Raw genomic sequence first — 27,768 nt, forward strand, 5'->3', positions numbered from 1 at the left:
AATAACGTTAGTGTCCGTCATTTAAGAAGACAATTAGCAAGGTTTCAGCTGTATAGGTGTTGCAGTCTAAGCGAGCCTGATGCCAGGAGCAAAGTTTAAGTTTTGTTTTCTCAAGATCGTGATAAAATAATTCCGTTATCTCGAAAAAACAAACTTTGTTTTCTCGAGATCTCGATAAAAATTAGTCTGTTATCTCGAGGAGACAATTTAAAAAAAATAACAATATTTCACGTCCTCTCTCGGCTTCCGTAGAAAACTTCAGTGGTGCTAACACAGTGTAACCCTAAAGATGGGTGGGACTTTGATGCAGGATTGACAGCGAGCTATCACACAGGTGTGTGGAGCACAGGATTCAGGACGTTCAAGAATGTAGACGAAAATGTAACTTTTACTGGAGAAAATAAAAATGAGCCCAGCACGAAAGATAGCGGCAGGTCTTGGGCGGATTGCAGAGAGAGAGCTAGACGGCATGAGAGTAACCCGGCTGTGCCTCGTGACATGGAGACACCGCAAGGGTAATTGTGTGAAGTGGGAGTATGTTACTTCATCAGGCATCTGCCATAACAGCAGGAAAGTGCGACTTGGAACTTCAGGAGGTATGGAGAGACAATTTTGTCACAATTTATTAAACACATAAGTTGTTGAGCAGAACTGCTATTTGGTGTGCTTTCCAGGTGGTGTTTGTTACAGTAAGAGAGATGCTTCCCACCGGCCGAGACCTGTCTGTGGGAGCAGGAATACCTGGAGGAGCTGCTGTTCAATTGAGTTGTCCAACTGTGTCAAATTTTGTTGTATTACCATACAACAAATCAATAGTTATATCCATCGGTCTGTAGTGCAATAGTTAAAGCATTAAACCTTCACCACACCAACCCCTAACCTTAACTGCACTGACTTCATTGCGCCGTGGCTCTGCAAAACATCCAGCCGCACGGCTTTAGAAGTATGTCCATTAGTGATGTGCAAAACGGTTCTTTTTAGTGGTTTGATTCATTTCATTCAGTTCACCAAAATGATGCGAATCTTTGAATCACTGAGTCGTTCACTTCAAAAACAACAAGCTATACTCTAATTTACACTCAGCATATCTGTAACCATTTTAACCACCAAACAATATAAGAAGCAAGCAGCAAAATAAATCATTCACACATGATAATAATAATCAAATAAGCAGTTTATAGGCGAGATGTCGCAAGAGACACAACAATTTCCTTCTTTTATATCCTATCCTTTCTCATGTAATATCCCATACATATATCATCAGTGAACTGAACTGAGATTCAATGTATGGCGTGTCTCTTGTCTGCTATTCATTCTTGGCTCAGTACATGAACTGATTCTTTCCGTGATCTAGTTCAGTGTACTGTACTGCGAGTCTCTGTCTGCAGTTCATGAACAAACTTCTCCAGATCAGTAAGGGGCATACTGGCTCATTCAGTCAGTCAGTGTACGTACTGCAGATAGTCAGAGTGAACCAACCAGTGGGAGGTGCTTGGTGTCCGCTGCGCAGTCAGTCATTAGCTAGTTGTCGTCAGTTTACTGATAGGCTGTTTCCCCAAAGACAGCAGCCATTTACGTGAAATTAAGATGATAGGACTGTCGCAGAATGCAATATATAAAAGGTAACATGCACTGCGCATGCCTTGAAAAGGTTTGTTCTTTAATGTCATTGTACCTGTACATTCGTTTGGAGACTAAGACAAGTACAAAATAACTAGTTTGTTCATTCATTGCATATCACTAATGTTAACAAACACGAGAAAACATGGCATAATTGTGTTGTGAGCATATGCAGTGTTCCTTAACAGCACAGCTAGATAAATAGGAAGCAGAACCGTGAGTGACGTTGGGTCGGGTCGGGTCGGGTCGGGTCGGCACAGACACAACAATAGAATGCTTTGGATGCGTCATTTGGCTGCTAAAGCCCATTGGCCCTGATGCATAACTACAGGAGAGTCGCGGATGTGCACCCTGGCCTTGGCTTGGCTCACGGAGCCGGGCAGTAGTGTGGCATACAGGTCACCGCTGACGCCAGGTGAGCAGAGTGAAATGAAGCTAGGAGGTATACATAAGTGAACGATGGGGCGCAGCAGTTGGCAAGTGCATGCTGCCGCCAAAGATCTGAGTGGTGAGACCGAAGCTGCTGCTGAAAAGCAAGGTCCTTTATAGGGCCATTCAGCAGCAATCAGTGTAAGGTGGCTGATTCAGTTCCTTCATATCTTGCACCCTCCCTGGGCTATTACAATAACAATGAAACATTTTTAAATGACAGTGTTATTGTTTACTTATTTATGTTTGATTAAATTTATTTTCTGGGTTCTGAGACTGGCAGGTCACTCCACGCATCCTTATTGATTAGCTCGTAGACCTCTGCAATGGGAAGAGGAGGGAGAATACGCCTTTTCTGTCGAGTTCACCGCCTGACATGTTGTGCTTCATGGATGGTACCAGTTACACTTTGCCAGCTCCTTGTTCCACTGATGAGAGATGTTAAGAACAGTTTAGCAATACCATGTTGTGACAGTTGATGGCCAGCATGTTTCTGAGAACTTCTAGTAAGTATTTGATGGAGCTCTTTGTTATATACTTGCTAACTTATTATCACATCTGTCCGTCTGTTGGCAGTGTCTCAGTTTTTTATCCAAAAAATTCACAAATATTAATCATTTAAAGGAAAAAAAATAATTATATATCTTTGTGGCTGGCTTTGTGTAGGTCTGAATGAGGGGACCCTTTGGGTCTGGAGAAATCTCTCCCTCATGAGGACTTCCCCTATGCCAGAGTTTTTCACTCCATCTATCTATCTTAATCTCAGCATAGAAAATGCAGCAATAACATTAAGTTAATTCGATGTGAAACCCTCACTGCAGGGCATACCTGCAACTGCTCTCCTTCTCCGTCAGCCTGACTAACACTCTCATATGCCACCCAACAGGAATAATGCATTACAAGAAGGTAAAAATCATTCATTAATCATAAATATATATATTGTAAGGGACAGCCAGCAGCCCAACCCGGCCAGGACCCCCAAAAAATGGAAATCTGGGGGAAGGTGGCTGCTTTAGGGCACTGCCTCTTCCCAAATGCTAGATGGCAGCTCCCATAGGTTACAGCGGTGCCCCAGATGTCCATAGGGCATCATGGAACTTGGAGTTTAATATCACAGCCCTGTTGGGCACAGGGAGTGCTGTGGAGGCATCAGGTTTCTGCCTTACAGGCCTCATGGGCAGAAGAACAGAAGCACTTCTGGGTTGGCCACTATAAAAGGACTTGCCAGCCTCACAGCGAGGAGCCAGGTTCGGGTGGTAGATGGATGGAGCTTGCTGGGAGGAGAGGAGGAGAAAGAGATAAAGAAAGAAGAAGAATGAAATATTGTGCAAATTATTTACTTGTGGCTGTGGTGGTGGAAACGCTTTGTGAAGAGTTTCCTGAAAATAAATAAGATCCTTGTGCTTTCAACTCGTGTCCTGCGTTTGTTGTGTTGGGTTGGAGGAGCAACAGGGCCTCTAGTGTCCATATATATATATATATATAATGTGTGTAATATATATATATATATATATACACACATATATATATATATACACATATATATTTGTGTGTGTGTGTATGTATGTATATATATATAAATATTTGCCACAGGGTTTAGACGCTGAAGTGTTTATTCTCTATGATTAACACAACATATCAAATAGCGTCTGTGGCCACAGTGATGCAAACAGCTTTTTAAATAATACACATCAAGTAATAGCAAATGTAAATATCACTGTAAAAATCCTTAACACTTTTATTTATTTTATAATTGCATTTCACAAAAGAAGATACATTTTCCTCAAATTTATATAATGTAAATATTATATATATATATATATATTTAGTATGACCTATAAGAAGAATGAATGCTGTTTTTGCACTGTAAATGTCAGTCTTTATAGTAGATAACAAAACCATTTTAAGGTAAGTTTATATTAGTGCTACATCCAAAAATGGTCACTTTCTAATGTAAGTAATAATGAAGATGATGAAAAAGCTTTCTTTCCTGGGTTAGTATTTGGCGTTTATGAGACACGGAGAGGGTTTGCCAGCAGGTGGCAGCATTGAGCCTAAATACAATGCACAAAGAGTTTGGAATTTTACAGTAAAAAATTCAGATGACTGAAATGTCCAGTGGAGCATACGTCAAAGTAAATCTCAAAACTGTGTAATTCTGAGCATTTAAAAAGCAAGGAAATTCAACACCTTTGACAAATAATTTGTACAAACAATATGTTTTTTTACCATTGGTACAGCTGACGCTTTTGGGATCAACAAACACAGGAATACAAGGAGACACTCAAATAAATGAACAGTGCAACTGGAGAAGTCCGAACTGAACAAGTTCCCAATAAGAAGTGCTGGGGTCTCTACTTCTGAAGTGCAGCAAAGACTGTAAAAATTTAGTGACGTAATGTTGCGAGAATTTCTATCATTTAAGTAACATTTCATCCAGTCCATGGAGAAAAAAAAATCTCTTTTGGCCTCTGGTAGTGATAATGGGATGTCTGGGAAGAATGAGTATACAAAAGAGCCCCATATATTGTTTATAGCAAAAAAGCTTAAAGAAAAATGTGGGATTGCATTTCCTCTGAGGCTATAAAAGTTTTTGCTACTGGATTCCAACATCATCCATGTTGCCACATTTATTGGTAGAGTTTAAGACTGCATCCTGTTTATTTAAGTCTTTCCAGTCCTCGTTTCTCGACTGCTGAAATCCGTTTGAAATGACAGTGTCAGGTCACAAATGAACAAGATCACAGTGTCTTACAAGTCTATGGTGTCGCTACTGACACTAAGTTCATCAATCTGTCGACAGACGTTCATAAACTCCGCTTGAAGGGCTAAATCTCGTTCTTCTGGCTCATTTAGTGATTCCCTTGAAACTGAACCCAGTGTCTGATAATGTCTTTGAACTGGAGCAAACTGGTTCAGACTTGTTTGGGAAACATTTCTTGGCATTCTGTTGCTGCTGAGGGATGAATAGCCTGTCCTGCTTGGACTCGAGCAGAGCACCAATGAGGATCCATTGAGAGAGAGTTTATAAAGGGAGCTGCCACTGCTTCCACGCCATTGCTCAGTAGAAGAGGTTGCATCTAACGTGTCGGAACTTAAGACGGACTCTTTCAGAGCTGGGGCCGTGTCCATCTCGATGCAAGAAGAAGTCCTGTAAAGGCCACAGTCTGCGGCATTCTCCTTCAAATCTCTTTTCTCTGCTTTAGTTTGAATGTTGAGAGACAAATTGCTTGAGCTGTAAAGTTTTGAGTTTTGAAAGAGGCTTTCCGGAATAAGCGCTTCACTGAAAAGAGCCTCATCGATGCTGCGTCTCAGGTTTATTGGTGAGGGAGGATGGAGGTCTGCTGTGGAGTCACTGTCCATCTGCATACTTGTGAAGGAGGATGAGCACGATCCCTTTTTGGGGTTAATGTTCAGCTCCAAATCCTTTAATGTTAAGCACCTCGTACTGTGGTACAGAAGGTCAAGACCTTCAAGACTGCTGAGATGGTTTTCTACAAGCGTATACAAGGGAAGGCATTCTATTTCACTTCGGGCTATTGTATCACAGATTACAAGCTTTTCCTGCTGCGAAGAAGACCACTGATAGTTGTTTGGTAGTATAGGAGATTTCACTGTGACGTGGTTGTGATGCAGACAGAAAATGCTGGGCCAGCAGCTCTGCTGGGGGACATCCTTAGAGCAGAAGAGTGGATACATTACAATAATTGCTAAGGTAAGGCCCATGCCCACCTCACAGATCCTACAGCTCAGGTGGAAAGCCCACCAGGGCCAAGGATGGAATACTTCAATGCCTCCAAACCCCAAAGCATGCAGCATTGCATAGAGTTGGAGGGCGGCAGAGAATAAGGCAAACATGGACGAAAACACTGCTGTCATTGCAGCTCTGTCCCAGTCCTTTGCATCAGCAAAAGGGCATCTGTTGTATCTTTCTATGGGTGGGGAGGTGTTGTTTAGGTGGTAGATGTGCTTGGCGTCTGCTCTTACGTAGCAATAGAAGATGAAATATGCCAGAGACATGAGGGTCATTAAGACTACAAACACTCCTTGGGATACAAAAAAGAGACATGGGAGATGGCTGAGCACTTGAACAAGCACAATGGAGCCCAAGGAAGCTGAAAAGTGAAAGAAGACTAAAACAGCTAAGAAACATGGATGCTGAAATATAGAGTAAGACAGCTGCATCCTCGATCGCATGGAGAGAAGTAAAAACACCACACCAAATGAAGATGTCAAGCACGGAAATGGAACTTCATAAAGGAGCAGCAGTACGGAGGAGGGCAGCTTGTCCTGATGGTTGTAGGCATCATAGAACAAGGAGAATGCTCTACTGGATCCCACAATTATCAGAAATATATTGACGATCATGAAGAAGATGCTTCCTGATGGGCATTTGAATGGAAGAAGCAGGAGGCTGAGGGCTGCAAGGAATGAAATAACAACATAAAGGGATCCTATTCCATAAATGTGGACCTCCCATGCAATACCCCAAACTGCCATGGCAGTGTTCCAGTCTGCATGAAGAGGGATAAACATGGGGGCAGGCAACATGTAGAAAGGAGTGAAGCTATCGTTCTCCGGATAGTCCAGTTCTGGACTGATGCTGGTTAAAATGCTCTTCGAGTTTGTCGTTGGATGCCCATCTATTACCGCTTTACCAAAGTCTTCATCTGTGAAACAACAGTGAGAAAGAAAAAAAGTTGTGAAAAGCGCAATAATGGTCAGGACAGACACAACATCTACTTTGTCAATAAGGTCATTTGAACAGATACTGTATATGTGGTTAAACACCAAATGGCGTTGAGAGTGCCAATACTCTTAATAATGCATACTGCAGAAATTCGCTTTGTTGAGACACATCACAGTGCGGCCCACCAGTTGCAAACAATGGTCCTTCAGGTTACATAGAAGCTCTCACATCTTGCTGAGCAATGAATGGAGACCCCTTGCTGATCCACAGACAGAACAGTTTCTGAGTTACAAGTGGCGTGTTTCATGTGTGCGACGTGAGGTTGGCAACTGTTACAAGTGGCAATAAGGAATGACAGTTTATTTTGGGCTAATCAGACCTATCTGTTAACACCTAGCATCAGTGATGCCAAACCACCCATCCACTTTTAAACACAGTTATTGTCATGGGGAGCCAGAATCAATCCCACCATAAAGTTCACTGACTTCTGTAATGGTACTCACTTTGTATAATAAAGTAAAGTGTGCTCTTTTATTATGAAACTATTTTTTTTCTATTTCTGGCGCACATATTTATAATTTTATTGCTTTGTTTGCTTGCCCTTTCTTATCAACATCACTTTGTTCTTCCCCACCCAGTCCCTGTGGACAGTGGCACCGTTAGTTTTCCCAATACATGTGTGATGTTTGATTATAATCTAAGCGTCCATCTTTCCAGCGTGTGTGTGTGTGAATGTGTGCCCCGCAATGGACTGGCAGCCCACGCACAGCTGGCCCTACCTTACCCAGTTTTGGGCCTTCAAAGAAAACAAGAACAGGAATGAATGGATAATATGTGTTTGTTGAAGGATAAGCTTGATATTTTTCAAGTTGAATTTATTTCTTTAGAAACATGGCATATATGCATTTGCCATGTGAAATTTTGTTCTAAAGTTAAGCTTTTCTATAAATGTAAAATATTACCTAGCTACACTGACACTTTACAATGGAGGCTAATCGGGCATAGGGTACCACCAGAAAATAAAATCCTAAAACTAATACAGTACCACCTCTTTCAGTTTCGATAAAAGAAAACATGCCTTCCGTGTTTCCGACGCATGTTTGAAACAACAAAAGGCATCTGGAAGTAATCATTTCCTCACATATTCCTGGTATAACTTTTCTTGTGGTAAAAATATGTTTTCTATTTGCTTGTGTGAGTTCTCACATAAATACTGAAGTAAATCAAAATAAAACCATCCATGTGGTACAAAAAGTTTACTATGATTTGATCTTTCGAGAGGAAACCACCCAGCCCTCCAAGAGGTGAGAGATTATTGCAAGAGAAGACAAATTCTGAGATGATGTGCACAGCGACTCTAATGATATGTTTTTTTTTTGTTCGTAAATTACATATATAAGCTATTTTAAATTGTGTGTGTAATCGCAAGATGCGGATCTATATTCAGTAACTGTCTTGAATGTATTCTATAAGTTTTTAAGCTTTTATTTTGCTCCATGCTCCATTAGCCTCCATTGTAAAGCACCAGTGAGAGCAAGATATATTTTTTTTAATTAAAGGAAATGCTTAATTTTAGAACACACATTTGTGTGGTAAATGGATACAAACCATATGTGTGAAGAAATAAATCCAACTTGGAAAGTACTGAACGTATCCTTTAAGAAGAATTAGAGTAAAACACAGAGTGAGAGACAAAGATTTGTTTCTTCTTTTTGTTTTTGAACTTGTTAAAGCTAGTGAAAGAATAGTTCAATATAAAAAGAATTAACAAATGTATGATGAAAATAACATAATACTGTGATTTGACTAGAAGGGGTTACTCAAAAGCAGGCCTCTTAAAATCCAAAACAATGCATTATAGTAAACTAAAATAAACCACAAAAGAAGAACGAGCAAAAGCAAATCCCAACCATATGACTGAACCTGCAGGCTGAAGGGTGACGCTCTTAATCTAAGGACCACCATCCCAACTGTGAAATACATGGGAGGCAACATTATGTTGTGGAGTTGTTTTTCTGGGAAAGGGCCTGGTGCACCACAGAAAATAAATGACATCATTGAAGAAGCAGCATTATGTTGTGACAGTCTGGTGCTCCCTGGTGCTTCCACAAGTCTCTCGAACCTGTAACCGTTGATACTCATGTACTGAGATGAGCCAGGCAAATGAGGACACACGCATTTCGCAAGGGGTGGGCACAGAAGTGTTAAATGATTTTATTAACAAGAAACAAAGTGTTTCAAAGTGCAGTGCTTCCAAAAGTCAACAAATGAATAAATACTCCAATAAAATCACTGAACTCTCCGTGAGTTAAAATTCCATAAATAATCTTGGGATAAAACCTAATAAAACCATGCAGTCAACAGATTCTTTCTCTTGTCCTTTCCGAGCCCAGCACATTTGAAGTCAATCCCTGTCTCCAAAGTTCGCCCAATGGGTCTTGCAACTGTCAGAGACACCAGAAGTTGCGTCCCTCTCTTCTGTTTCTAATCTTGACTGCCTGAGTCTGCCCTTCCATCTTCCACACTCCCTTCATGGCATCTACTAGATCTCTAGGAGGGATCATCCTTTTCCAGTGCTCCTTCTCCAGTGCTCAATGGGGCCCCTGGAGCTCTGACAGCTCACTCCACCACGAGTCTCTACCGACCACCTGCTTCCTCATCCTGCACCATCTCGAGCACCCTGATTCTGTCTTCAGTCATTTTTTTTCCTTCTTGATTTCTCTCTCTGTTCTTTGAGAATTTTGAGTTTATGTAAACCTATGGCTAAAGGGTGTAGGATTTACAGGGATCAGGGTCTTAGCCCCCTCGGTGATTATCACATACTGTTACAAATGGTTTCAGATGAGTCCTTCGAGTATGTGAAATTGAACAGGGGATCGTCCCACTTGTGTTTTCACATGATTCGTATGTGTATGTTAAATAAACCATCTAACATTGATCAGGGGCTATATTGTAAATGATGACCATGGTCTGGGTGCCAGAGATCAGGGGCTTAATCCCCTAAAGCCCCACCTCCTGACACCACTGGCCTCAACTGCATATATGCTACTGTATATATATATAAACTGCTCAAAAAATTAAAGGAACACTTTAAAACATCAGATCTCAATGAGGAAAAAAAATCCTGCTGGATATCTCTACTGATATGGACTGGGTAATGTGTTAGGAACGAAAGGATGCCACATCGTTTGATGGAAATGAAAATTATCAACCTATAGAGGGGCTGAATTCAAAGACAACCCAAAAATCAAAGTGAATAAATGATGTGGCAGGCTAGTCCTTCCAAAATTTCATTGCAGCAACTCCAAATCATACTCACTAGTTTGTATGCCTCCATGTGCTTGTATGCATGCCTGACAATGTTGGGGGGGTTTGGGGGAAACGGCATGCTCCTAATGAGACAACGGATGGTGTCCTGGGGTATCTTCTCCCAGATCTAGACCAGGGCATCACTGAGCTCCTGGACAGTCTGAGGTGCAACCTGGCAGTGTCAGATGGACCAAAACATAATATCCCAGAGGTGTTCTATTGGATTTACATCAGGCGAGTGTGGGGGACAGTCAATGGTATCAATTCCTTCATCCTCCAGGAACTGCCAGCATACTCTCACTACATGCGGCTGCTCATTGTCATGCACCAGGAGGAACCCAAAACCCACTGCACCAGCATAGGGTCTGACTGGGTCCAGGGGTTTCATCCCAATACCGAATGGCAGCCAAGGTGCTGATGTCTACCCTGTAGAGGTCTGTGCATCCCTCCATAGATATGCCTCCCCAAAACATCACTGACCCACCACCAAACCGGTCATGCTGAACGATGTTACAGGCAGCATAACATTCTCCACAGCTTTTCCAGACCCTTTCACGTCTGCCACATGGTGAACCTGCTTTCATCTGTGGAAAGCACTGGGCGTCAGTGGTGGAACTGCCAATTCTAGTATTCTATGGCAAATGCTAATTGAGCTCCTTGCACAGGGCCTACTAGAGGATGTCGGGCCCTCAGGCCACCCTCAAGAAGTCTATTTCTGATTGTTTGGTCATAGACATTCACTCCAGTGGCCTGCTTCATGTACCTCCTTCCCCAAAGGAGCAGATACTGGTCCTGCCGATGGGTTAAGGGTCTTCTATGGTCCTGTCCAGCTCTCCTAGAGTAACTGCTTGTCTCCTAGAATCTCCTCCATGCCCTTGAGACTGTGCAGGGAGACACAGCAAACCTTCTGGCAATGACACGTATTGATGTGCCATCCTGGAGAAGTTGGACTACCTGTGCAACCTCTGTAGGGTCCAGGTATCGCCTCATGCTACCAGTAGTGACACTGCCTGTAGCCAAATGCAAAACTAGTGAAGAAACAGTCAGAAAAGATGAGGAGGGAAAAATGTCAGAGGCCTCCACCTGTTAAACCATTCCTGTTTTGGGGGTCATCTCATTGTTGCCCCTCTAGTGCATCTGTTGTTAATTTCATTAACACCACAGCAGCTGAAACTGATTAACAACCCCCTCTGCTACTTAACTGACCAGATTAATATCCCATAAGTTTCATTGACTTTATGCTATACTCTGATTAAAAAGTGTTCCTTTAATTTTTGAGCAGTATATTTTGTGTATATATAGCTCTGTTTACTAATATAATTGATCACTGATGTTATAATCAATGCAGCCAAAAAAGACAACGCACACATTTTTTCTTTTTTCATTTTTTCTCAGTTTTCAAATGAGTCACCCAGGCATTGTGGTACATATCCATAACCGCATGTACAGTAAGGCAGCTGCATGATGTGAGTCCTAGTTGGAGTAGTTTTTTTGTTTTTTCCTTTTCCTTCATACTGTATATGTCTTCACTTATCTGTGTGTGTGCAGGTCAGCAGGGTGTTCCACTTGCTGAAACTGCAGAGTCTTATCTTAACTGAGTTAAACTGCCATGTGTGCTTTTCTTTAAGTGAAGCCTACAGTACGTCACACTTGAGGTTCAAAACATATACCTGCTGTCCATGGATCAAACAACATATGTATGTCTGTTGTTTGTTTGCACAGTCTGAGCTTAAATGAAGACCACTTCATTGGATTTCATAAATACAAGTAAGACCAATATTTTTAGGTCTCAAAATGAGACATTGCAGAGAAAAAGAGAATGTTAGGTCACGCTATATCTATCCGTTTATTATATGAAAATAACATGGATAGATTGTATTTTGATAAAGAAAAAGTTGTTATTAAACATATTTACTTACACTATGTGATTTTTTTTTCTCTTAAAAGATTCTGCTGTTGAAGGAATGCCTATGTATCCAGTTCAAGTTCTTTTTGATGGCAAAGCAGGACAGTGATCAGGAACGGAATGGAAACGGGTGAAAATGAGTGAAAGTGGGCAAAAATGGAGTGGAATGGATTTTGTAGGGAATGAAAACAAGAGATTATCCTGGCCACCTCTGCCTCTTGGCTCACGGTTCATTTTGCTTGCTCCAGGTCTCCTTACTGCGAGGCAGCAGCACTACCACTGCGCCACCAATCCATCTAGCTCTTGTTAAATGCCATCGATTTTCATCATGTTCATCCAAAGATAAGCAGAATTTACACTCTAAACATATGAGCGCGTCTGGACTACATACACAAGACAAGAGATTTGTAAACAGAGAACAGGACAGCAAGCTGGCAAAGAAACTACTGTGGTCCCTCAGAACTTCCTGTGTCTTTCCACTTGTCGGATCAAGCAACATACAGTTGCCTGTGAGATTAACAACTTGACCAAAACTCAGACATCCATACATCTGCAGCCATTTAAAATGGAAGAGATAATTTGACGGGAAGAATTATCAAAATGGTCTGTCCTTTATTATGATTATGGTTGCACTTTCTGCACTGCGCCACCACGGTTGACCTGTTGTTCACCCTCTACTATTGAGCTTTACATTTAGCGTCTGACATCATAAAGAAGCCCTTAAAGATCACTCACTGAAATCAGATATCAATCTCAGTAAACCCTCCCTGCCACTGCATTAGGAGGTCATGTCTCATATCTAAAGCTAAATGTGTGTTTGTCTAGTATACAAATTCACACTGCTGGACTTATCTCAGCCAAACTTTGGACAGATTTCCTATTTTTATAGGGGACAACCACAGGCTATGTTTCATTCCAAAATCTGGTTGGTGTCCCCATGCCGAGCAGTGCTGGGTACTCCTGCTTGTCACCTGTATGCTAAATTGGACTCATACTAAGATACAGTATATTTTCGTTTTTGTGAAAATATTGACAGACGTTTTTGAGTATGCCAGAAATAAACATACAAACAGATGCCAAGTTAGCCTTATTTAGAGTGTGAAAAGAGGACAAAGTTCATTACATTCACAGCAGCTGAGAGTGGGCTATCTGTCTTGTTTCTTTGTTGATATTCCTGCATTGGCAGCTATCATTGCAATCAATGTGCACACTGATGGAAATATATCAAAGAACTTTTACACTCATGACCTTGACTTTGACTGTTTAACTACTATTTATTTATCTTAAAAATTGCACTTTGTACTTAGTGTTTTAAGTTTATGATGTTTTCTTGTCATTTTTTGCTATAAATGTTCAGCATATCTTAGTGGCGAAGGAATTGGTTTGGTTGTCACTTTGGCTTTGCTCCAATTGTAAAGAATACAATGCAAACAACTGGAGGTTTATACAATAAAAGTGGTTTGTCTGAAAAAAAAAAACACATCATTTTTAAGTCAGCTGGCCTTGTAGGCTCATGCTATTGGTTCTTGAAACAAATATTCAAAACCAGTTTATAAACTGACTTTGAAAAGGTAACCACACATTCACGTATTCATTTTTCAAATCTACAAAATTCCTTACAGGATCGCTGATAGAAGAGCCTTCTCTGGCAGCAGAACAAGAAATAACTCTAGATGGGATACCAGACCCTCACAAGACACCCTTACACCCAGACCCATAGTCAAATAAGATGCTTGTGCTACCTTAAAATGTGAGTACACAACTTTACTGCATTCACAAAAAAAAGAAGCAGAATCTACAGGTCAGGTCAGGTTAGGGAGTATGCAACCCCTCAGGCAGACATGCGGTCCAGTCCCACCCTCCAGAAACGACCATCTATCTGCTGCAGCTTGGTGTTACATGGGCGAACCCTTGGCCTGGTCCAACCACTTGGGTCCTCAATAATGAAGATCTTGCGAGCTCGATCACCCTCGGGGAAATACGTCACATGGCCGTAGTACTGTAACTGATTCTCCCTCACAATGTAGGTAATGTGTCTCATTTGGGACTACAAGAGCAACCGCTCATTCAACACAAAGTCAAACCAGCGGTACCCAAGGATTTTCTGGAGAGACACAGTACCAAAGGAGTCCAGTCTTCATCTCAGGTCACTGGATAGCATACATGTCTCAAAACCATATAGCAAGACAGGAAGCATCAGGACTCTAAAGACTTGGACCTTCGTCCTTTTGCACAGATATCGGGAGCGCCACACACCCCTTTCCGGCGACCTCATGACCTCCAATGCTCTCCCAATCCGTCTACTGACTTCACAGGAAAAGTCACCAGAGACATGAATGTCACTGCCAAGGTAAGTAAACCCCTCAACAAGGTCGACACTCTCTCTGCAAACAGACACACTGCTGATGGCTGTGCCTAAAAGGTAATAAAAGGCCTGGATCTTGACAGAATCTACAATTGATGCTAAATAATAATATAATGAGCTGACATTTCATTCATGTATAATCTGCATTTGTTTCTCAGCTTTGGAGCAAAGTGAAATAGTGAGCTCATTGTTTCTTCCTTTTTCCTCCAGCATTTGGCATCTTTGCAGAGAACTACAGATGTTTAAAATACTTGAGCAGCACCTGATGGTAGGATTTGCAAAAGGAACCAACGTCTAGCTGAGAAGAAGGCTTTGTCCCTTTTCGCTACTCTCTAAGTGCTACTGCCATAACATTCTAAGAGTTCAGTGTAAATTCAAGTGGCCATGTCTTTATTTTTTCCAGAATACCCTCCTACTATGTAAAATTCCATTTGACATCCCAGATCCTTGAAGGTCTTTCTAATTTTTTTATTAGGTTATTGTGGTGGCAAATCTCACTGAGCAATAGTGGCTGTAGTTGGTAGCACCTCTTAGAGGTTTAGACTGCTAATTCTTAATTAATTGAACTAACTAACTAACTAACTATATATATATATATATATATATATATATATATATATATATATATATATATATATATATATATATATATATATATATATATATATATATATATATATATATATATATATATATATATATACACATATATATATATATATATATATATATATATATATATATATATATATATATGTATGTATATATGTATATATGTACACTGTCAGAAGCTGTCCTCAGGTCCTTCTCCTCCTTCAGCACTTGCACCTTGCATGCTAGTAGAAACCGGACTAAACCAAGATTAACAAACTTGTAATCTGTGACCCAATATCTCAGACTGATATCATCTAACGGGTACCATGGTGGATTTTAACTGTTGTCAGGTTGTTTTTATGGTCCCTCAGTTTTCCTCCTGCATCTCAAAACACGTGCAGATTGCTGTGCCATTTGTGTTTTTCAGTGATGGACCAGCACTCTATTACACCTAACGCTCAATCCTACTGGCTGCATGAAACCAGAAAACAGCTTTACATATTGAATGGATGGACAGATCTTATTTAGGATCATATTAGGATCTATTTAGGATCTTATTTAGGAAGTGCGCCACTTGACAGCAAGGCTGTTACTTTGATCATCATGTCTGATTCACTTTGTGACTGAGAACATGTCACTTCATCTGAAAGGAAAAATTATATATACTTTATTAGGTATGCCAGGTAATTACTGCAGAGTACCACAAGCAACAATTACATTTTTGATCATCTTACAGTTCCAGCAGCAGAAACTGAGCTTTGTCCGACGATGCGGCTCCATTCCAGCCTTGATTCATCTGGTTTTGGTGTAATCCTATCTCCCTGTTCTTAGCTGACAGCAGTTAAGCTCCGTGTGGTCCTCTGTGGTTACAGCCCATCCACTTTAAGGTCTGCTGCACTGTGAGTGTCCAGAGATGCTCTTCTGCACATCACTCCCTTGTTAAGAGCAGTGATTTGAGTACTAGCTTGAACAAATCTCCTCTGACCTTTCTCATAATTAAAGTGATTTTGCACACAGAACTGCTTCGCACTTGATGGTTTTCATTTATTGCACCGTTCCCCATAAACCCCACAAAGTATAGTACCTCACGTAGTGCAAGGGCTACCACGTCTGACATTAACAATCAACTCTCAGTAACTGTTGCTTTCATCATATGTCTTGGCCATCATAATGTTTGGTGGAACAACATGTAAAAGTTTTCATGATGTCTGCAGGCTCCATTTGATTTGTCATTTGGCAACTGGTTAACGTTTTTTACCTTAAAAAGTAGTCACTGCTTGTATATATTGTAAGGTTTCTAAACTCGTTTGGGACCCCCTTCACCAAAAACGCCCCAACGAGACTATACGCTGAAGAGCGTCCCGAAGCGCAATCGCCGCGTCTATACAGTAGATGCCAACTATCAGTTGCCTAGGCAACCACGGGCTCTCAACGCGGAAGCGGCTCGCAGAAGATCCGAGTCGATTGCGGTCACTACTATAAGCGCTTGCTGTCGATGGGTGGTGCAAGGAACATTATAAATGCAGGGAACAGGACTGGCCCCGACCCTGCCTAATTGTTGTGTGTTAGATCCCGCTACAATAAATATCCGCGCTGTTCCTGTTTCAAGTTGAATAAAGCTGGTTTTGCTAAAGGACTGTTTCTGGGTGAAAGACAGGGACTCGCACGTCACAGTATGGAAGCAGTTGTATTACGGATTTATAGTTTGTGCTAACTGCCGCAACGTAACTGTTATTCGAAAAGGCCAAGAAGATGAATCTGCTCCAAAACCTTTAAAGATAGAGCAATCTTTTACAAAGTAATTCAGAAAATCGATGAACACGTCATTAAGCGTTTAGAATACTGCTTCCTTTATTAAATCTACCTTGTAAGCCACCGCGTTTTATTTATGTTTGCTTTTCTTCAGAACATCTTTGCTGTTGATGTTAATCATCTTCCTCTTTTATTTAACCTCTGGAATATGTCAAGTGGAGGGAGTGCGGGTCTGTGTTTGCTTTGGATTTCAGTGCCAGTTCTCTTTATCTGTTCAGATATCACTCTTATCACTAAAGTTTACAAAAGGGAATTTGTTTTGCCTTTTAAGCGTATGACTATGTTGTAGCTTAGAAATAAGAATAATAATAATGCTACAACAAGCTCATCTACCCATTTGCTTTAACTACATTAGTGACACTCTGAGCTGGAACTCTCCCAGTTCATGACAACCATGGATTAATCCCTGGAACTTTTTACTGGGAAACGTATCCATCAGCATGGAAAAAAAAAAAACTCAGCGCGAGATCATACAAGCCCCACAGAGTGTAGCGCCCCTACTGTAGACCATAAATATTTTAAGTTATTTAAGAGCACAACACAATACAGTTGAACAGTCTTTGATAATAAGTGCAGTGGAGGACTTTTTAGACGCATTTGTCAAGTAAATTCTAAACTAATGTAATGGTGTATCGTCATTGAGAGTGGGGCCTCTTATTTGGATACTTTTTAATTAATTATTTACTATCCAGAAAATCCATCTTTATGCATGATTTATAACTGAGGACGACTTCCTGGCTGAAATGTTGAAAACCTTACTTAGCATACTAAAATCTCATGGTATTTTCATGCATCCCAGATCAGAGCTGTTTTCAGAATGTAGGAATTTAAGAAATACACACTGGCTGCTGTGTTTAGTATATCACAAGAAAAATGATCACTAATCGCTACAATCGTCGCATCCCAGACAAAATCTCTTGCATGCATTCAGAGAGCAGTTCTACATGAGCGGGTGCTAGCTGGCAGATTTTAAGAAGTGCTTGGCAGCATGAATTGGGTCCACTGACTTAGGATGTGTTGTGCATCTGTTTTTGGAATGAAAGCAGCTTGTTGTGCCCGGCTCACATTGACTAGACAGAATTGGACTAAGGGTCATCATTACTTCGAATTATAGAATTAGACTCGCACTTAACTGACATGTTAACCCTCCCTATGTAAACCCACCCTATGTAAAATCAGTTTGGCTAAATGGGTATCACGGTGATGCCTCGCAGTTTAGGGTTCATGTCCCAGGGCCTCCCAGTCTGGAGTTTGCAAGTTCTCCCCATGTCTGCTCTGGTTTCCTCTCACTGTTCAAACACATGCAGCTTAGGTGAACTGACAGTGCTAAATTGGCCCCAAAATGTGTATTTGGTGTGCGTGTTTGCCCAGCGATGGACTGGCATCGTGTCTAGGGCCTATGCTAGCTGGGATAGGCTCCAGCCAAACACACCTCTCCGCCCAGTAACCCTGATTTGGATAATCAGGTTAGAAAATGACATGACCGTGTCTATAGCTGAAATTTGAAGACTTGAGTGAAACATTTCCTAGGCTGCAGCACTCATGTATTTCAAATGTTAAATTAAATCCAGGGGTTTTTTAAAAGGCTGACTATAAAGCAGTATTTGTTTTCTTAGCAAAAAATGTAAAATAAAAAAAAAAAATTAGTAAAATCCATCCATCCATTATCCAACCCGCTATATCCCAACTACAGGTTCACGGGGGTCTGCTGGAGCCAATCCTAGCTAACACAGGGTGCAAGGCTGGAAACAAACCCTGGGCACGGCGCCAGCCCACCGCAATTAGTAAAATTTCACTCAAATATTTAACAACCTTAGAAAGTGGCTTCAACTGTAGGCAAAAGCTAAGCAATCCACGGAAAGACCACCAAAAGCTAAAGGCTGTAAAGAGCATAACAGCGGCTGTGTTTGTTATATGACTTGCATAAGATTTTGAAAGACAAGAGACTTGACCGGATACGATTGTATCTGCCACTTCAATTCTGTGGGACACACTTTTCCCTTGTAGAAGATTGTCAAAGTCAGGTTGGATCAGTAGGCCATCAGCTGTCCTATTTCCTTTGGCCTGTATAATTCATTAGTTACGGATGGGCAAAGGAGTACCGGTTAAGCGTCTGGTCACAGTTTTACTGCAGGCATTCAGGCCTCCTGCTCTAAGACCTTTACTAATACGACGACAAAACAATTCATATCTTTTATATAACAATTCATATTGGCTTATTCGATTCAGTGACACACAGAGCTGGTGTCTATCTTGGGACCATTGGAGCTAAGACAAAAGCCAGCCCTGGCCTGATGGGTACACCACTCCATTACTGGGACCACTCAATGACACACCCGCTCTCACACAATTAAACTAACATGCATTGGGGGTTGGGAGGAAAACTGGAGTATCTGTTTTATTTATTTATTTATTTATTAATTTTATTACAATCAATACATAGCAATCAAGTTTTTACAAAAAAAAAGAATTATGCTAAGAACAGATCGATCCCCACCCTTGAGAGAGAGAGCAAGCCAAACGGTGTAAAATTTAAGGCTTTTAAAAATACCTAAATCAACAAATTCTCTGTGCTTTATAAAATCATTTCAAAATATTACTGATTAGATCCTGCCATGTTTTGAAAAAAGTCTGCACAGATCCTCTAACTGAGTATTTGATTTTTTCCAATTTTAAATAAAATAACACATCAGTTTCCCACTGACTTAAAGAGGAGAGTTTGGGTTCTTCCAGTTTATCAGAATAAGTCTGCGTGCCAACAGTGTAGTGAATGCAATCACAATTTGTTTGTCTTTCTCCACTTTAAGACCCTCTGGAAGAACCCCAAACACAGCTGTTAATGGGTTAGGAGGGATTGTGAGTCCAAGACTGTCTGAGAGGTAATTAAAAATTTTTGTCCAGAATAATGTTAATTTGGAGCAGGCCCAGAACATGTGACCTAGTGAGGCTGGGGCTTGGTTGCAACGTTCGCAGGTTGGATCATGCCCTGGAAACATTTTGGAGAGTTTTAGTCGAGACAGATGTGCTCGATATATAATTTTGAGTTGTATAATTGTATGCTTTGCGCATATGGAGCTTGAGTGAATTCTCTGCATTGCTACTTTCCACTCCTTTTCTGATATATTAATTGAGAGGTCATTTTCCCAGTGTCCTCTTGGATCTTTGAAAGGAAGGGATTGTAAAAGGATTTTATATATTGTAGAGATGGAGTCTAACTCCTTGAAATTGAGCAATAATTTTTCCAGCGTGGATGAGGGTGCAAGATGAGGAAAATCTGGAAGGTTCTGTTTAACAAAGTTCCTGATTTGAAGATAGTGAAAGAAATTTGTAGCTGGAATGTTAAATTTGGAATGTAATTGTTCATAGGATGCAAAGGCGTTGTCTATATAAAGATCTCTAAGCAAGTTAATTCCAAATTTTTCCAGATATTAAAACTGCATATGTTTGTGAGGGTTGAAAGAGGTGGTTCTTTTGCAGGGTGCCACAGAAAGAAGCTTCTCCGTCTTAAAATGCTTTCTACATTGGTTCCAGATTCTAAGTGAGTGGAGCACAATTGGGTTATTAGTGTATTGCCGATAACGTGTGTTTATTGGAGCACAAAGCAAGGAATACAAAGAAGTACTGCAGGATTTTACTTCTATTGCGGTCCATGCCTGTGTATGTTCTTCTATTTGTGTCCAGGTTCTTATCGACTGTATATTTGCCCAGTAATAAAACTGGAAGTTAGGTAGAGCCATGCCGCCTTCTGCCTTTTGTCTTTGTAGGGTCGCTCTTTTGATGCGTGGATGTTTAGAATTCCAAATAAATGAGGTTATTGTTGAATCTAATTGCTTAAAGAACGATTTATTAATGTATATTGGTATGTTTTGAAATAAAAAGGAGCTTAGGAAGAATATTCATCTTAACAGTGTTAATTCTTCCAGCTAGTGTGAGATGAAGGGTTGACCATCTATGCAAGTCTTGTTTAATTTTTTCCATACAGACGACGAAATTTTGTTGATAAAGAGCTTTATGTTTACTTGTGATGTTTACCCCGAGGTATTTAAACTGTTCTGCAATGATAAAAGGAAGGGTGTCTAATCTAATATTATATGCTTGCGAATTCACCGGAAAGAGTACACTTTTATTCAGATTAATTCTGAGACCAGAGAGCTTTTGAAATTCTGTGAGTGCTGCTAAGACTGCAGGCACAGAATTTTCTGGGTCCGATATATACAGTACCATGTCATCTGCATATAATGAGATTTTCTGTTCCAGTCCTTCTCTGCTAATCCCCTTTATCTGATCAGTATTTCGACAATGTATTGCCAGTGGTTCAATGGCAATTGCAAACAGCAGTGGTGACAAAGGGCATCCTTGTCTTGTGCCACGTTCTAGTTTAAAGTAGTCTGAGCAAATGTTATTGATGCAAACTGAAGCTTCTGGGTTAGTATACAGTAATTTAATCCATGCACAAATGTTGGGCCAAACCCAAACTTCTCCAAAATAGTAAAAGGTATTTCCATTCAATCATGTCGAATGCTTTTTCTGCATCCAATGATAATAATATTTCTGGGGTGTTTGATTTAGTTGGTGAGTATATTACATTAAACAGGCGTCGAAGATTTGAAGATAAGTGTCGGCCCCTAATAAATCCAGTTTGGTCTTGTGATATTATTGAGGGAGCACTTTCTCCATCCTTCTAGCTATGATTTTAGAGAGTATTTTAACGTCGTTATTCAGAAGTGAAATTGGTCTGTATGATGCACATTGTAATAAGTCCTTATTTTGTTTTGGAAAGACAGTGATTAGTGCTTGGCGAAAGGTTTGTGGAAGAGATTGGTTATCTCTGGCTTCTGTAAATGTTGCTAATAGGAGGGAGCTAGCTGAGCGGAGAATTTCTTGTAAAACTCTGCAGGGTAGCCATCAGGGCCTGCTGCTTTTCCACCTTGGAGTGACTTTATAGCATCCAGTAATTCTGATAATGACAGAGGTTTATCGAGCTCCTCCACACTAATAGCGTCAATTTGTGGTATCTGTAATTTATCCAGAAATGCATTAGATTGTATATTGTCTTCTTTAAACTCAGTAGTATATAGGGATTTATAGTAGTCTCTAAAAGTGTACATTATATTTTTGTGTTCGATGATTTTATCTCCATTCGTGTTAGTAATTACGAGATTGCGTATGCACTTCTTGCTTGTGAATTTGTTGCGCTAAAAGCTTATTAGCTTTCTCCATGTTCATAATAATGATGTCTGGATTTGTAAATTAGTTGTTCGGTTTCTTTAGTTGTCAAGAGGTTTAATTCTGAATGTAGAGCCTGCCTCCTCTTATGTAGAGTCTCGCTTGGTAGTCTGGCATGTTCTTCATCTATTTTAGTAATTTCGCTTTTATCTCTGCTACTTTCTTCGCTTCGGATTTATTTCTGTGGGAAAGATATGAGATAATCTGTCCTCTTAAGAAGGCCTTAAGAGTTTCCCAGAGTGTTCCTGCAGAGATCTCAGGGGATGTATTTGTCTCTAGAAAGAATTCAATTTGTTTGGATATAAATTCAGTACAATTCTCGTCAGCTAATAGAAGCGGATTGAGACGCCATCTGCGGGTGAGTGTATGGGGCTTAGTAATTTCAGCTCCAAGATCATCGGAGCATGGTCTGAAATAACAATAGCATCGTATTTACAAGATTTAATCTTAGGCAAGAAGTTATTATCTATAAAGAAGTAATCAATCCTTGAGTAGCAATGATGTACTGGTGAGTAGAAAGAATATGTTCTTGAATTTGGGTTTAAAAACCTCCAGGGATCTGATAAGTTGTGATCAGTTATAAACTTTGTAATTATCTTTGCGGTGTTAGTTGCGTTCCCCTGTGGAGGAAGTCTTATCTAAAAGTGGATTTAGAACACAATTAAAGTCCCCAGCCATTATAAGTTTATGAGTGTTCAGATTGGGAATGGATGCAAATAAATTTTGTATAAATTCCTTATCATCAACATTAGGTGCATAAACATTTATCAAAATCATTTTACAGTTAGATAAGTCTCCCATGACCATCACATATCTCCCTTCAGGATCCAATACTACATCTGATGCTACAAATGGTACTGTTCTATGTATGAGAATTCCCACCCCTCTAGTTTTCTTTGTAAAACTAGAATGGAACATTTGGCCAGTCCAGTCTTTTTGCAGCCGGAACTGATCCTTACTTAGTAAGTGGGTTTCCTGTAAAAATACTATTTTAGCATTTAGACCTGTTAGGTGAGAAAGTACTTTCTTTCTCTTTAATTCGTGATTCAGGCCTTTAACATTCCAGCTTACGAAGTTAACTGTCCCATCATGGAGACACTGATTCTGAGTTTTTGGTGTCATATTATAGTCTTAACTGGAAGTGAAATAGTTTAGGTCTTAATTTCCTATTCCCCCAAGAGTTGTTGCCATGCAGCTTATTATTACGTTGATAGTTATAATTATAAAGATTGAGATGATAGATTAGATATAGATCAAGCCTGCTCTCTTTCTCTTCCCCTTAACCCCCACCCTCCCTTTTGCCTCCCCAGGTGAGGCTAAAACCCACTTCATGCAGTCCCAGTCCTCTGACATACCCAGAGACAGAGCACGCCCAAAGCACATCAAGCCCCCATGCAGTGCGCTTTAAGGTTAAAAGATAGAGATATCTGTTACCAATATAGTCTTTAAAAGAGGAAAAAGAAAGAAAAGAATTTTGCACTTAATATATATATATATATATACATATACACATATACATATATATATATATACATACATACATACATATAATCTTCATCAATTTTAGTGCATTAAGATGATATCCCCAGATAATAAACCCAGGTGATGGTGTTAAAGATGTGTCCAAAACAAGCATAACAAGTCTTAATGCAGTAATAGCAATAACAGCAAACCAAGGGTATGATATTGAACAGTCTCATTTAGGGTACACATGAAATAATTAGAAAAGAAAAAAAAAAAGAGGAGGAAAACGTAATTAAGCACAATAAAACACAAACATTTAGCGCCCTAGTAATACTAAGTAATGATAAGTAATAAGTAAGTAATAATAATATAAGAATATGAGAATATATGCTGATAAAAAACCCGTATTTTAAAAACAAATAGATCAGACAGTAGATTATTAATCCTAGCTTTATCATTTACCGCCATGACTCACAATTATGTATCAGAATAGTCCCGGGATCAGCTTTCAAAACTGGAGTATCTGAACAAACAGAAAGAATATGCGTGAAGTCCATAGAGACAGTGACCAGGCAAGAGATTTGAATCTGGGACTTTGGAGCTGTGCTGCCCCTAATACTACGAGTGTGTTAGAAAATAAATGAAGTTATCAGTTTGCCTCCTTTTGTTATATTCCATGACTTCTATTCGTTGGGAATGTCAGACTGATTTCGTTGCTGGACCACATCAGTTTACACCACTAAAGACTGCTAGGCATGTCATATTTAGCGACTGAGTGCTGACTTTCCAGCATGTGAAAGACAAGATGCAGTTCTCCTCTGCATGTGAGGTCTCCCACCCTCACGTTTCTTATCTCTCGTTGCTGCTTTCTATGCATTGGACTGCCATTCTTTTCTTGTCAGCTCTCACGCCTTACGAGTAACCTGTCTGCTTTTGTCGGTGTGAGTCACGGATTAGTTGGAGTGAGTCTTTGGGTATGTCAGACTAAAAAGACAATTTGCTAAGATCTTGTATTATAAATGAAGGCCGCGACTGAAAATCACAGGAAAAGTCACCCAATGTGACATGGCCGTTACTAATTCATGGTTTACATGCAAGTGTAGTGACTACACTCTTTCAAAAGTATTCAGAGCCTTTATAACCTCAGTCACGTGTTTAAATAATATGCCAAAAATAACAAAATCAGATTAAACAGAGCTTGACACATTTATTATCGGAAGTGCGAAAAGGTCACTGTCCTTGTCACTTTAACATCCATCCATCCATCCATTATCCAACCCGCTATATTCTTACTAAAGGGTCACGCGGGTCTGCTGGAACCAATCCCAGCCAACACAGGGAGCAAGGCAGGAAACAAACTCTGGGCAGGGTGCCAGCCCACCACAGGGCACACACACACAGCAAGCACACACTAGGGACAATTTAGAATCGCCAATGCACCTAAACTGCATGTCTTTGGACTGTGGGAGGAAACCCACACAGACACAGGGAGAACATGCAAAATCCACCCAGGGAGGACCCGGGAAGCAAACTCAGGTCTCCTTACTGCGAGGCAGCAGCGCTACCCACTGCACCACCGTGCCACCGTGCCACCCGTCACTTTAACAGGAAAGTGAAAAAAGTCTTGGTAGGACATTTAAATCTTATTGAATGTAGAAAATTCAAAACAGGAAAAGCAATTACACTGGATTCTTTAATTAACATGTGAAATGAATGTTGTGTAATGAGTGGTACCCCATGTTGGGGACTTGATTGCGCTCTGATTGCTTTCAAAGAGCTCAACATTTCTGGCAATCTTTAGAATCTGCATAGCATCTAACACTGCCCTTATTTCACACCATTCACCCTACACCAAAGTGAAGGTGCATTTCTATCAGAAACGCAGAGCAGACTAGTCAAGTCCTCATTAGACCAGCAAGATGTCTCTTTTTAAGATAAATATGTACACTTCAAAAAACTACAAAACATATTTATGTGGTTACACTGCCTTGTAAATTAGCATTAGGGAACTGAGAACAGGATGCCACCTTCAAAACTTGAAATACTATAAGCATTGAAAGCAAGACCTGAAATTCTGAGTTTACAATAAGTTTGTTCTTATTTTGAGCAGCAGGATTAGAGAAAGCGTAGGACACATTTAACCTTCGCTTCTATTTTCCAGCTAACTCAAAGCACTGGTATGGCATTCATTTTGCTCAAAGTAGTCATTCCCCCCTCCTGGAGCCCAGATGAGGGTCTAGCAAAAGCACCAGTGCACTTAGCCATACAGTCTGAATTTGAGGCAAACCAAAAACCTGTGGTCGAGGCTCTGATCCGGAACTTGGGTTCTAATTTTAAAATGTATTACTTTATGACCTGTCAGTACATTCTTCAGGGAGTGACTATGTGGCATCATCTGTGGATTCTGGTGGCTCAATATACCACACCACAGTATCCACTAGACTTTTATTTTTCCATGTTTTACTAGTTTTAAATTCAAAAATGCTCATTATTATACAGCCGATACTATTCCTTAGTCTTATATAATTATGTCACTTGAGCCACCACAGGTTAAGTCACTTTGTCATGGTCACTTGAGTGTGTCAGTAGTGGTTACTGAAGTTCCTTGCCTATGCCACTTCGTGACAATGACTCTATTGTCTACATGTAAATATAATAATTTAACTTAAATAACCCAGAGTTGTCATCCTTGGCATTCTTACCCCAAGCATGGCCCGGGACTGGATGCCTTCCTTATGAAGCTTGTGTATCCTTCTCATGTTTATTAAGACAACATCATCTTCTTTGACAGTCCAAACACATGCAGTGAGCTCATCTACCATGTGTTCCTTGTCCTCCAGTGGACTGATGGACCAACGTCACATTCCTGATTGCTATTTATCCGTTTCGTTTTAGTTTGTGATTCCTTTGAATCTTACTAGGGTGTTGTAATACAATACAATTCATTTTTGTATAGCCCAAAATCACACAAGAAGTGCAACAATGAGTTTTAATTGACCCTGCCTCTTGACAGCCCCCCAGCCTTGACTCTCTAAGAAGACAAGAAGAAACTCCCAAAAAAAAACCCCAGTAGGGAAAAAATGGAAGAAACCTTGGGAAAGGCAGTTCAAAGAGAGACCCCTTTCCAGGTAGGTTGGGTGTGCGGTGAGTGTCATCTGCATACGAATGAAAATTAACATTCTTTCCTAATGATAGATCCCAGTGGAAGCATGTAAAGTGAAAAGTCCCAGTACTGAGCCCTGCGGGACACCATATTCAACTTGTGTGTATAATGATGGAGTACTGTCAGCACATTTCTGTACATATTGGAATCGATTTGATAAATAAGAACTAAACCAAGCAAGCACGGTGCCTGTTAGGCCAACATCATTTTCTAGCCTGTGCGGTAAAATAGAATGGTCAATGGTGTCAAATGTTGCACTTAAGTCTAACATCATAATTACAGTGGAGTTTCCTTCATCAGAGGATATCGTTTACAATCCGCGTTAGTGCCGTTTCTGTACTATGACCAGTGCGGAAACCAGACTGGAATTTCTCAAATAAATTGTAATGCGTAAGGTATGACTGAAGCTGATTGGGACTACTTTTTCTAGTATTTTAGAGAGAAAGTGTAAATTTGAAATAGGTCTATAATTATTTAGTATGTGTGGGTCTAGGTCTGACTTTTTAAGTAATGGTTTAATGACTGACACTTTTAGTGCATCAGGTACTGTGCCATGCAGTAATGAACTATTGATAATGTTTAGAATAGGCGCTGCAAGAACATCGATTGCACTTTTTACTAGTTTTGTTGGCACTGGATCTAGGGAATAAGTTGTGGGCTTCATTTTAGAAATTAAAGTTAAGACTTCCTCCTCAGTTACAGGATTAAAATTACTAAAGTGCTGAATGCAATGTGAGACGGGGTCTGCTAAGCTAGTATGTGGTTTGTACTGTGATGCTGAGATCTTATATTTTTAATTTTCTCATTGAAGAAGTTCATAAAGTCTGTACTGCTAACATCTGTTGGTATTTTGAACTGTTGATCTGAATTCCCATTTGTTAATTTAGCAATTGTTCTAAACAGTACCTGAGGATTTTTATTATTGCTATCTATTATTGTAGAATAGTATTCTGAGCGAGCTTTAAAGAGAGCTTTTTTGTATTTATTAACACTCTCTGTCCATGCAATTTGAAAAACATGTAGCTTTGTTGTTCTCCATCTGCGTTCCAGTTTTCAACACTCTAATTTAAGAGCTCAAGTGTTCTCATTAAACCAAGGAGAGCTTCTATGTGCTTTGATCACTTTTGTTTTAAGGGGAGCCACTGTACCGTGTTATCCATTAGGTATGTTGTAAGAAGTCAAGCAAAATG

At 40.1% G+C, this 27,768-nt stretch overlaps 1 protein-coding gene across 1 annotated transcript in view; it reads right to left on the minus strand.

Moving 5' to 3' along the window:
• Positions 1-4,269: 4,269 nt before the first annotated feature.
• Positions 4,270-27,768, minus strand: part of prrt4 (proline rich transmembrane protein 4) — an 86,990-nt gene continuing 63,491 nt past the window's right edge. The window contains exon 4 of the mRNA XM_039761447.1: positions 4,270-6,719. Within this exon, the coding sequence (XP_039617381.1) occupies positions 4,801-6,719 (1,919 nt within the window). The 3' untranslated portion in view covers positions 4,270-4,800. The remainder of the gene's footprint in view (positions 6,720-27,768) is intronic.

This window comes from Polypterus senegalus, chromosome 8 (assembly GCF_016835505.1).
Source record: "Polypterus senegalus isolate Bchr_013 chromosome 8, ASM1683550v1, whole genome shotgun sequence".
NCBI lineage: Eukaryota > Metazoa > Chordata > Cladistia > Polypteriformes > Polypteridae > Polypterus > Polypterus senegalus.